The sequence below is a fragment of the Etheostoma spectabile genome, chromosome 24 (assembly GCF_008692095.1).
Source record: "Etheostoma spectabile isolate EspeVRDwgs_2016 chromosome 24, UIUC_Espe_1.0, whole genome shotgun sequence".
Taxonomy (NCBI): Eukaryota; Metazoa; Chordata; class Actinopteri; order Perciformes; family Percidae; genus Etheostoma; species Etheostoma spectabile.
The window spans coordinates 14,443,547-14,456,257 of record NC_045756.1 but is presented as its reverse complement, the minus strand read 5'-3'; the positions used below and the strand labels follow the sequence as shown (position 1 = coordinate 14,456,257).

The 12,711-nt window shown below is 40.5% G+C and overlaps 1 protein-coding gene across 1 annotated transcript; it reads left to right on the top strand.

Moving 5' to 3' along the window:
• Window positions 1–240: 240 nt before the first annotated feature.
• Window positions 241–12,702, top strand: ddrgk1 (DDRGK domain containing 1). Its single transcript, XM_032505943.1, has 8 exons — window positions 241–491; window positions 1,957–2,106; window positions 4,111–4,226; window positions 9,955–10,056; window positions 10,137–10,259; window positions 10,352–10,390; window positions 10,919–11,024; window positions 12,294–12,702. Exons 1-8 carry the CDS (start codon window positions 404–406, stop codon window positions 12,452–12,454), a joined length of 885 nt encoding a protein of 294 aa, XP_032361834.1. The 5' UTR covers window positions 241–403; the 3' UTR covers window positions 12,455–12,702.
• Window positions 12,703–12,711: the final 9 nt, after the last annotated feature.

Here is a 12,711-nt window from a genome sequence, read left to right as displayed (position 1 = left end):
GGGAACAAGGGTGCAGAAACTCAAAAGAGGCATTAGCCTACTAAAGGAAATAACAGTTCCAATTCCACTTGGACAATGAAAAGGAAAAGCTGTTGCTAGGAACAAAGGAAATGAAATATGGCAGAAATATGGGAGTAAGACAGGAAACGAATGAGATAGTACTGAGTAGTAGCCGTTTCTCAAAGTCAAGGAAGGATACTTGGCTTTGAGAAACGGCTCCTATGTAAGTTCAATATTTGACCTGTGGAGGGCAGTAATACGCTTAGCAGCGTCTACACTGCCGGAATCCCACAATAACATGAAGAAGAATCACGTGACTTCGTGGCCTCGACAGTCTAGCTACTCTGTTGTAATGAGGTGGACACGAATACATATTTAGTTCAATTATATTTTAGAAACAGCTATGGATATAACGCTGTACCTTATAGCTGCTGCCGTCCTCAGTGTCCTCATTTTGTTTGCGTTGAAGTTACGGAGGAAAACACAGGAAAGTAAGGAGCTAGCTAAAGCTAACGTTAACTTGCACTGGTGAAATAACGTTAACGCCAATTGTTGACTATTAGCATAGCTAGTCGTTAACAAGCTGTTTGTAAAGTTAACCTACTTTTTCGACACAGTGTCATATTTTGAAGTTATAATAAATATTTAAGAAGTGAAAGGAAACATTAAAGCTGGAATATTCTCCGCTCTAACGTCAGTTAATTTTTTCCTTAGCGATATTAGGCAACGTCAGCTAACAACTGTCAACCTGTCCTTAACTACGGAGTTGTCGAATTATTTTTCTTCATCTGTTAACAATTTTATTGGAGACAAGTGATTACATCTCTATTATTACTCGTAAACTCAGTTATACAAGACGAGGTTTACTTTGTTTATGCATAAGCCTTACTGCAAAGTTGTAATATTTTATGCATTTGATAAACTTAATGTATTCTTCGGCTACATTCAGAAGATTAACGCACCTATATAGTCAGGACTGGGCAAATTCTTAATATATATTGATACATATTTGGATTTGGATCAGAATTTGGGGCGATAATGTCATCCTAACATGAAACCTATTTCACGAAAGATACATTGTTGCGGTTTTTTATGCCTGAAGGTTTTTAACCCTTGTGTTGTCCTCCCGGGTCAAAAATGGCCAAAAAATTAACTTCTTCGTCCCTTTTTCAGACTTTTTTTTTAGTTTCCACTAACACCACCTTACCAGTTTTACTACTTTTGGAATTCATGGTCAATAACCCTCATTTAAATAGAATTATACCTAATATTTGAGTTAAAAAAGCAGAAATTATGAATTATTTTGACTAATGAAAGTGATCAGTTGTATTTGCAAATAACTTTGTAAGGAATCCACTCCATTTGTTGTGGTAATTTGGTTAAATAGAAACTCATATTTCAGATATTGACATTTTTTAAAGGGTCAGATTTTTTTAGTATTCACTAACACCACCTTACTACCACTAGTTTTACACATTTTTTTGGAATTCATGGTCAGTAACCCTCATTTATATAGACTTATACCTAATATTTGAGTCAACAAAAGTAGAAATTATGAATTATTGATTAGTTAAGATCAGAGGAACATAGAGATGAGTTTAGTCAGGAATGTAAGTGTGCTGGCACAGTGCCACCCAACATTTGCAAAGAGCGTTGTATGGAATCCAATCCATTTTTTGTGGTAATTTGGTTAAAAAGAAACCCGTATTTCAGATTTTTTTAAGGTGTCAAATTTGACCCGAGGACAACATGAGAGTTAACCTAATTCGATGAATGTAGAGAGAGAAATATAATTAGGGTAAGGACAGGAATGCACCAATCTCACTCCAGTTCTAGTCTTAACTAATGCCCTGTACTGCTCTGATACACAGATAGTGTTTTTTTCCTTTGTAGTCTAAACATATGTGTAATGCATGGAACATACTATGACATATTGTGCTCTCTCTTCATGCTCAGTTGATGAGGAGCAGCGGAGGGATGTTGTCCAGGCAGTGGGGCCCCCTCAGCGGGCAGCCGAGGAGCGAGGCGCCGGTATGCCTCGCAGGAGGAGGAACCTCGCAGCGGTGATGGCTAACAGAAGACCACAGAGAGAAGCTGTGGAACAGGGTAAACACTGTCACTTATAACTTTGTTTAAAGGAGACATATCATACTTATTTTCAGGTGCATACTTGTATTTTGGATTTTTTCTAGAACATGTCTACATGCTTTATTGTTCAAAAAACACTTTTTTGTCATACTGTCTGAAATCACCTCTCAGAAGCGCTCCGTTTAAAATTGGTGTGTCAGGGCCTTTAGTGCCCATCTCTTAAGCCCCCCCTTGCCTGAAAAAGCCCGATCTGCTCTGATTGGCTGACTTGAAAAAAAATTGGCACACCTTTGCAAAGGCACATTGACAAAAAAAAATCCTGATTGAGCTACTTAATGAACGATCAACATTCAATTAATGCAACTTTTTGCATCAGATTATCTAGATCAAGCAAGGCCAGTATTTTTAACAAACATTCTTATACATAAATATATCTTTATAAAGTCACCGTAGCCATATTTCTGAAAGTGTAGTTATTTGAGAAGATTGCTATAAAGTAGTGTTGGCGAAAGAGTTGTTCAAAACCCTCATTTCATCATATAACCCCGGTTCTTCAGCAGCTCCATTGGCTCCCGGTTCAATTCAGAATACAATTTAAAATCCTTCTCCATACTTTCAAAGCCATCCATAACCTTGCCCCTCCATATCTATCAGAACTCCTACACATTGCCGTCCCCTCCCGCTCCCTCAGATCTTCCTCCTCCCTCCACCTCACTGTCCCCCATGCTCGATCATCACCGTGGGGAGCAGAGCCTTCAGCCGCTCTGCTCCCCAGCTCTGGAACTCACTCCCACCCGACCTCCGCAACATCAACTCTCTCCCTCTGTTCAAAACTAGACTAAAACCCATCTGTTCCAGCTCGCTTATCTGTAAATACACTGTTCCTGTTTTGTTTTGTTTGTTTGTTTGTTTGTTTTGTTTTTTGTTTTATCTGTTTTGTTATTACTACTTACACTTTTATGTTCCCTATATCTGTCTTTTATTCTCTGTAAGCGTCCTTGAGTGTTAGAAAGGCGCTGTTAAATAAAATGTATTATTATTATTATTAAAAGATTGAATCTTTTGGGGGAACGAACAGAACCGAATCACTTCCTGAAAAGACCCATGCATTTTTCAGTTCAGTTGAGCTCTCAACAGCTCAGTCCATGCTGCAGAGCTCCAGGCTCAGGCCCACCTCCGGCGCTGGAACCTGAGGAGTCACTGACTGATTCACAGGAGGGATGGCGTGTGCTTAAGACAGAAAATAGACAGCTGATTGGGGACAAGTTGATAACATTTACTGGAGCTGAAATGACTCTCTGTAGCGGATGTATGTTGCCAAACTGTATGGAAAATCACATAACGCAATTCAAAGGTGGCGTCTTTGTGCTGCGTTTTTCCTTTGGGGTTGGTGGCTAGCAAATAAGCCCACTGACAACAGGTTATTGTTCAGATTTTAGCACAATGTTTAGTAATGACAGTAATAGTGGTCATACTCAGTGAAAATGTGATCTAAGATGCAGATTTCAAAATGAATATGGAATTGTTCATTAGTGTGATATCTGAAAAGCTTTCTTCCGATCCAAAGACTCTTTTCTGTAAGAGAAAGGACACTATATCATGAAATGTAAATGTAAGGCATATAATGCTTTTAAGAAATTATTGCAAATAAAGCAAACCGTTACTAAAAAGGAACATTACAAGGACCCTGGAACTAAAGCACCTGAAGGAGAAGTTGTATAAATGATGTTTGTGCTTCTTCTTCTTTGGGATAATCAGATGTATGAAAAAGACATATAGCCAAACATGTAGAACCTTTATATCACATGCTACATAATGAGTGAATTGACTCTGTACTTCTAAATCAACACTTGGAAGATTTATGGGCCCATTGTGTGACAGGGAAACCCAGAATGGAGTCAAAGCAGAACCAAACTATAGGTTTCCTACATACAAGTAGTTGAAAGGTCCCATCTCAACAGACAAAGTCTTGTGATACATATAATCTGTGATGTAAAATAAAAATTGGGCTGTTGATTTCAGAGGAGGAGCATTTGGAGGAAGAAGAAGGGGAGCAGCAGAACTTTCAGACTGTGAAAGTTGGAGCCAAGAAGCAGAAGAAGCTGGAGGAGAAACAGGCCAAGAAAGTTCAGAGAGAGGTAAGGGTCCATACTTCACACTAATACCTCTTTCACACCAATGAACAGGAGTGGAATAGGGTTGTCTGACCCGTGTTCAACCCTTCTTTTGTCAATTAAAACCAGTGAACGGGTTAAGCCCCTGTAACGACTTTTTTGACGGAGGTTTCTTAAAAACGCTGAGTGACAGACACAGAAAAGGTTCTGGAGCATGAAGTCAACATGGAGCCCGAGCTCTTTTGGGACACATTTTAGGAAAAGGGGAGAACATTTCTCTTGGTTTGGTAACATTTAAAGTAAAAACCGTCTTTGCTGTTGGCTTCCCGACTCATTTTTAAAAAGACAGAGACATTGTGTGAGTCGTTGCTCGCACTGAAATGCCGGCTGCAGAAGTGTGTCTCTGGTGTGCAGGAGAGAAAAAGAAAGCGGCAGTGCTTTGAATAAGAGAAATATATATTCAAATAATAATATTCAAAGGGTTTTTCTGGTGGTTCTGATGGTTACAATCTAAAGCACAGTGATACAAAATCTGTTTTTTTCTCAAGTGTTTTTTAGGTTGTTTTTAAACCTTTATTTGTTTGCTTTGGTCCGAATCAGTTGATGAGTTTGTAAACTTGGAGCAGTTTCCCCTTGGTTCAGTTTTGTTTTACACCTGGAAAAATCAACCGTACCAAAATGGCGGCGCATTAAGCTAAACGTTAAAGGGGCGGCTGTGGCTCAGTGGTAGAGCGGTTGCCTGCCAATCGGAAGGTTGGTGGTTCAATCCCCGCCCCTGCAGTCATTGTCGAAGTGTCCTTGGTCCTTGTCGAAGTGTTCAGACACTGAACCCCGAGTTTCCCCCGGTGCTGCGCATCGGAGTGTGAATGTGTGTGAATGTTTATCTGATGAGCAGGTGGCACCTTGTACGGCAGCCCCGGCCACAGTGTATGAATGTGTGTGAATGGTGAATGTATCCTGTAGATGTAAAAGCGCTTTGAGCAGTTGTTAAGACTGGAAAAGCGCTATATACACTTACATTAAAGGGGGGAAAGTTACAGATTTTCAACCCTTCTGAAGAGAGTCATCCAGTGGGCATCTACAGGCGGGTAACCGCAGACCTCCTGGTACTGCCGCCATTCATGTGCATGTACGGCAGAAACAGAATCAGCTCGCTACCTTGAGGATATGTCTTGAACGATCAACAAGACATATCTAAAATGTAAATGTGCTGTATTTACATAGCGCTTTTCTAGCGCTAGTCTTAACGACTACTCAAAGCGCTTTTACATCATACAGGATACATTCATCATTCACACACATTCATACACTGTGGCCGGGGCTGCCGTACAAGGTGCCACCTGCTCATCAGATAAACACTCACACACATTCACACTCCGATGCACAGCACCGGGGGCAACTCGGGGTTCAGTGTCTTGCCCAAGGACACTTCGACGTGGGACTGCAGGGCCAGGGATCGAACCACCAACCTTCCGATTGGCAGGCAACCACTCTACCACTGAGCCACAGCCGCCCCATATCTAGGTAACCCAATGTTCCAATAAAATTTGATGAAGTAAAAGTTTAAGAAGAAAACATGACAACACTCAAAAATAAGTTCACAGCTATTAAAATGTACACAGGGCCATGGTTAGCATTGCTAAACCTCCGTCATGATGGACAGGTTGGTGTGTAGCAACGCCCCTAAAGCATCGCCCCTAAAGCATCGCCCCTAAAGCATCACCTACTTTATTGTCAATTTAAAAATAAATGGGACCATATTTTACAGAATGAACATCATACTGTATGGAAAGAAGACTTGAAAGTAGCGATTGAGGTCATTGCCTTATTATAAAAACTGTTTATTATGATAATAAATCAAGTAAGAAATACACTCACCGACCACTTTATTAGGTACACCTGTCCAACTGCTCGTTAACACTTAATTTCTAAGCAGCCAGTCACATGGCGGCAACTCAGTGCATTTAGGCATGTAGACATGGTCAAGAGAATCTCCTGCAGTTCAAACCGAGCATCAGTATGGGGAAGAAAGGTGATTTGAGTGACTTTGAACGTGGCATGATTGTTGGTGCCAGAAGGGCTGGTCTGAGTATTTCAGAAACTGCTAATCTACTGGGATTTTCACGCACAACCATCTCTAGGGTTTACAGAGAATGGTCCGAAAAAGAAAAAACATCCAGTGAGCGGCAGTTCTGTGGGCGGAAATGCCTTGTTGATGCCAGAGGTCAGAGGAGAATGGCCAGACTGGTTCGAGCTGATAGAAGGGCAACAGTGACTCAAATAACCACCCGTTACAACCAAGGTGGGCAGAAGAGCATCTCTGAACGCACAGTACGTCGAACTTTGAGGCAGATGGGCTACAGCAGCAGAAGACCACATCGGGTGCCACTCCTTTCAGCTAAGAACAGGAAACTGAGACTACAATTTGCACAAGCTCATCGAAATTGGACAATAGAAGATTGGAAAAACGTTGCCTGGTCTGATGAGTCTCGATTTCTGCTGCGACAGTCGGATGGTAGGGTCAGAATTTGGCGTCTACAACATGAAAGCATGGATCCATCCTGCCTTGTATCAACGGTTCAGGCTGGTGGTGGTGGTGTCATGGTGTGGGGAATATTTTCTTGGCACTCTTTGGGCCCCTTGGTACCAATTGAGCATCGTTGCAATGCCACAGCCTACCTGAGTATTGTTGCTGACCATGTCCATCCCTTTATGACCATAATGTACCCAACTTCTGATGGCTACTTTCAGCAGGATAATGCGCCATGTCATAAAACTGGAATCATCACAGACTGGTTTCTTGAACATGACAATGAGTTCGCTGTACTCAAATGGCCTCCTCAGTCACCAGATCTCAATCCAATAGAGCATCTTTGGGATGTGGTGGAACGGGAGATTCGCATCATGGATGTGCAGCCGACAAATCTGCGGCAACTGTGTGATGCCATCATGTCAATATGGACCAAACTCCCTGAGGAATGCTTCCAGCACCTTGTTGAATCTATGCCACGAAGAATTGAGGCAGTTCTGAAGGCAAAAGGGGGTCCAACCCGTTACTAGCATGGGGTACCTAATAAAGTGGCCGGTGAGTGTATATCCAAGAAGGAGACCTCCAGGCTGGATAAACTGATCAGGCAGTCCAGCTTTGTGGTCAGCATGAAGCTGGACTTAGAGAGGAGGACACTGGACAAACTGCTTGACAATGCCAGCCACCCCCTGCACACTGTCCTCAGCACCCAGAGGAGCCTGTTCAGTGGAAGGCTGCTCCTTCCCAAGTGTATGACCAACAGACTCAAGGACTCCTTTGTCCCTAATGCCATCCGACTCTACAACTCCTCACTCGGGGGTAGGAGGAAATAGGGTAAAGAGGACAGTACAGAAGAGAAGGAGTGGTAGCCACTCTTTCACTGTGCAATTTAGTAATTAATAATCTACTCACATACATACCTGGACACTCTTAACTGCTCTCAACTTATCATTTATGCTAAATGTCTTTTTATAGCCCAAGGTTTTATTGTTATTAGTATTATTGTTATTTTTATACTGTTTTTCTCTCTATACTGTATTTTTTTTTAAACCTTTTTTTTAAGCTGCTGGAAATATCAATTTCCTGCGGGAGTCATCCCAAAAGGATCAAAAAAGAGAACTCTATATTTAAGATCCTACAGATTTCCATAAAAAAGCATCATAAATGTCCACAACAAAAGGCTATTCAGTCTACTGACTTTTGCCTAAGGACATCGCTCCAACAAAAACATCATGGCACAATCTTGTAATGTATTCTGAATTAATACCTTACATATGTGCTTTGCTCTTCTCTGAACACATTGTATAGTCTGGTAATCAAGGAATGCCTCTGCCCTCATCTTAAATTGTTTGTGCCCCTTTTCCATGTATGGTGGATGCCTCTCTTACTCAGTAACGTTAGCCTTGCTATGCTAACATACACTATGCTATTCCTTACTGTCTCATTTGCTGCTTAATTTCTTCCTTCCTTAATCCTTAATTTAATCATTAATTATTATTCAGTAATTTTTTTTAATGAGTTATGGCTCCTTGTTACAATTGTATCACAATTGTGCACACCCATTTGCAACCAACATATACTTTTACTTCCCCTGCAAATCACTTTATTTTTGTAGGCCTTTACAGGTCACTGTCATTTGTTTTCCAACCCACCCTCTTTATTTTAACAGCTGGCTAGTTAGCTAGCTATCTTGGTAATTCCACCGTGATTCATTGCTACACTGGTTACAGTAAATGAGCAGAACCAAGTTGTCACTCATCTGGTGAAAACAATGTGTGGATGAAGCATTAAAGCTGGCTGGCTGGTTAGCAGCTCATGGTCAATACTCGGTCCTTCTGACTGATCAGACAGTGTACATTGTTTTCAGTGCGCAACAATGAAAAACCAGAAGAACAGTTGCTACTGGATGTAACTTTAACTTCAGCTCTATGGGTGGGTGACAACCATGACCAGATTTTCATAGTTCATAAAAATACTGCACAGTGACGATACAGACATGTCATACACCACACCTCACTTCGCACCCCCCTATGATCTCTCTTGTCCCCCTCTTTTAATCAGTCTTTTATTGTTGTTGAAAACAGCTATATAAGCATTCTCAGAGAGCATATTTGGTATTTAATATAAGCTATTTATTTTAGATACTGTACATTTTTCATGTGTTCCATCCATCCATCCATCCATCACTTCAAAGTCTTCACTACATATACTGTATTCAAGATTCAAGATTCAAGATATTTATTTGTCATATGCACAGATTTTACACCATGCAATGAAATTCTTAAGTTGCAACGTTTCCCACAATATAAAAATGTACACAATATACTCACAATATATTTAAAAGATTCAAGTATAAAATTGCATGCAGCAGCAAGACATTAAAAGCATTATAAAAAGCATATGCATTGAACAAATGCAAACATTCACAGTGTAGTGCAAACAGTGATTAGATTGCGAGTAGAAATTGTCAGAAGACTGAGTCATTCAACAGCCTGATGGCCTGTGGATAAAAACTGTTTTTAAGTCTGGATGTTCTGGCTTTCAGGCTCCTATAACGTCTGCCAGAAGTAACAATGTGAACAGTATGTGCTGAGGGTGCGTAGTGTCTCTGATAATGTTATGTGCCCTCTTAGTTACCCGGGTTTTATAAATGTCCTGCAGTGATGGAAAAGCTGTTCCACAGATATATTGTGCAGTTTTAATCACACGCTTGAGAGCTTTCCTTTCCTGTACTGTGCCGTTTCCAAACCACACTGTGATGGAATTAGTCAGGATGCTTTCCACTGTACATCTATAGAAATTGCTAAGGAGTTTGGTGGACAGACCAAATTTCCTCAGCTTTCTTAAGAAGTACAGCCGTTGTTGAGACTTACTGACAATATGCTGAGTGTTGTGAGACCAGGAGAGGTCCTCACTGATGTAAGTGCCGAGGAATTTAAAGGTTTTCACCCTCTCCACCTGTGCTTCACCGATGTAAAGTGGGCTGTATGATTCTGGACATACAGTACATGGATGTGAACTACAAATTCACTGGTTGGTGGAGGCATACAACTGCAAGGCAGTAGTTCTACTTTTTAGTATTTCTAATACAGCAACTTTAAAGACTTAGTTACACTGTCTAATGACAACCTCAGCTCCTTGTTGAGGTTTTAAAACTCAACAGTTTGCAGTATCATCCAGTGTTGTCATGTATTGTACTGTATTGTGTTGTTTTTTTATTTCCAGGCAGAGATGGAGGAGAGGGAGGAGAGGAAAAGGATGCAAGAGCTCAGAGAGCAGGAGAGACGTCAGGAGGAAGAGAGAGAACGACACCTGGAACAGAAACAGGTTACACACATTCCCCAACAGTTTCCTCCCTGTGTGTTTGTACGAGGAGATGCTGAGACTCTTTGGTGGTGTTTATTCAGGAGGAGGAGGAGCGTCAAGCTAAAGAGGAGCAAGAAAGACGAGAGGAGGAGGAGTACTTAAGACTTAGAGCGTCCTTCATCATAGAAGACCAGGGAGAAGAGGAGCAGCTCACGGAGGACCAGGTCACATCTCTGCTGAGTTATAATCATGTCATATTTTTTGCATTTTGTCTGTAATATATTTTAAAGAAGTCTTTTTGTTTTTTTACTTTCAGTCACGCAACCTCCTGCAAGAATTCATACAGTACATTGAGGTAAGAGCTGACAGACTTCACACTCCAACCTAAACTGAAGTTTTTCTTCATCTGTAGCACAAAAAAAGTACATATAACTTCCAGCAAACTATCGGGTATTCCATTCCCAAGTATGGAAAGTTTATATAAAAACAGAATACTGAGAAAGGCAAATAGTATTGTGGGCAGTCAGAAGCACCCCCTTTCCTCCTCATTTGAATTGCTACCCTCAGGACAACGATACTGTGCTCCTTTGTTTAGTAAAAACAGATCCAAGCTCTCCTTTGTTCCACAGGCCATTAAACTCCTTAGTAATGAAGATGATCGATACATTTTGTGTATTTATTGTAATTTCTCTTTCTCCCAGCTGGTCTGGAACTCTACCCCCCCCTTTCATATTGCTTTGTACTATGGTATTTTTTTTCATGCTTGCCTTATATGTGCTAATGTTTTAATACCATGTGATATGATTTTTTTACTGCAACATAATTTCCCCATGGGGACAATAAACATGAACTGAACTTTTACACTTTCTCCTTTGTCCTGCAGAGCTCGAAGGTGGTTCTCCTGGAGGACTTGGCTTCTCATTTTGGGATGAGGACACAGGATGCTATTGGCAGACTGCAGGACCTGTTAGCTGAAGGCTCCCTCACAGGTTAGTGTGACAAGGGCAGGTATGGATGGAGCTGATCCCAGTAAACAAAGAAACATGAACTCTTTTTCTTCAAATAAATTGCGTGAAGAAATGTTCCTGTGATTGGAGTTTACAAACAGTCCCAGGGTGTGAAAACTTAAGTCTGGTTTGTACTCTTGCTCATTTTCCGCTGCAAGAGATGATCCACTTTTGTCCATTTAGTGTGCTGATGTCCAACAACAGTGCAACTCATGGCTCTTTTCTCCACATCTCGCATCTATGAAGCCTGAAATGTTTATGAATTCCTTTATTATCTGAGATCTGTGTTGCAGTAGAGGGAATGCTACGGTTTTTCTACAACTAATTTACATAGGAAATATAGATACAAAATAAAAACAGTACAATGTGCAGTTATTGAAACCAGATAAACATCTGTTACTACATTGATCAGAAATGATCTCCCACCATGTTTCAGAATGCTTTAAAATAACGTCAGCATAATGTCAGCAAAACAACTAGTTCTGAGTTGATAAGTTGATCAACAAAGAACTCATTGGCTTTAGCATTAATGGCAACATTACATTCTTCTCACTTGTGTGCTTTTTCTAACTTATATTTTTTTAGTGGTAGACTGTTGGTTGGACAAAACAAATGTCACTTTGGGTTTAGATTTTGTTTCTATTAAAATAAAACAATTATTGGGAAAATAATCCACATCTTTATTGATTAAGAATAAGTTATAGTTGCAGCCCAAAAAACAATGCCACATATTTATGATGGACAAGCAACCAGATAACATCAGATATCTGTGAAAATGCAGCACTGATGAACTGGGGATGTTTTGCATTATCTATGGATGAAATTGGAGGCTACATTAAACCATTAATCTGTGTACCTCTGTAGACTCCATATCATCCCACTTCATTTCTTGCAAACATTTAAAAAAAGAAAAGAAAAAAAAAGCTGGCTTTAATGCCCATGGCTACCTGGTTCGGTCAGTGGTAATTATATTATGTAAGTCCAAACAACTTCACCAATTACAGATGAAAATGTTTAGGTTATCCAGAATAAATCCTTGTTCCAGTATTTTTTGTGGAGGTTACAGTTTATGTAATACTGAACTCATTATTCTAATAAAGTAATTAAATAGTATATCCATTTCCATTTTATTGGGGCCTGAGCACTGAGTAGTGCAAAGGCCCTATTGTAATGGAAGGAATTATAATTTTCCTATTATTAATGTATCCTTGATGACATGACATGCTGTATTTTGCTGTATGTTCATTGCAGGAGTGATAGATGACAGAGGGAAGTTTATCTCCATCACTCCAGAAGAGCTGAACTCAGTGGCTAATTTCATGAAACAGCGAGGCAGAGTGTCCATCACAGAGCTGGCTCAGGCCAGTAACTCTCTGATCAACCTGACGCCCGAGACCCGCAGCACCGCCTGATGGACACCTTACTACTGCAGGACACCTGGAAGTGAGACTGCTGAAATCTGTGGAAAGATTGCGCTCACTTGCTGGCAAAAAGCACATTCTGATTATTCTGGACTGTTCATCGGCTAGAAACTGCTGTTTGGTGCCCGGTGTTCTTTTATTCAGGGCTCAGTAGGTGTCACACTTCATATAGATTTAGACTTGTTAGATTTACCTTAAATTTGAAATTAACAAACAGTAACTGCTGTGTATGACATTAAATTAGCAAT

Excerpts from the sequence above, each read along its gene's own strand:
- ddrgk1 (XM_032505943.1), top strand. The coding sequence starts at position 404 with ATGGATATAACGCTGTACCTTATAGCTGCTGCCGTCCTCAGTGTCCTC. Across the intron at positions 2,107-4,110 it reads GAGAGAAGCTGTGGAACAGG|AGGAGGAGCATTTGGAGGAA; the intron begins GTAAACACTGTC and ends TGTTGATTTCAG. Across the intron at positions 11,025-12,293 it reads AGCTGAAGGCTCCCTCACAG|GAGTGATAGATGACAGAGGG; the intron begins GTTAGTGTGACA and ends TGTTCATTGCAG.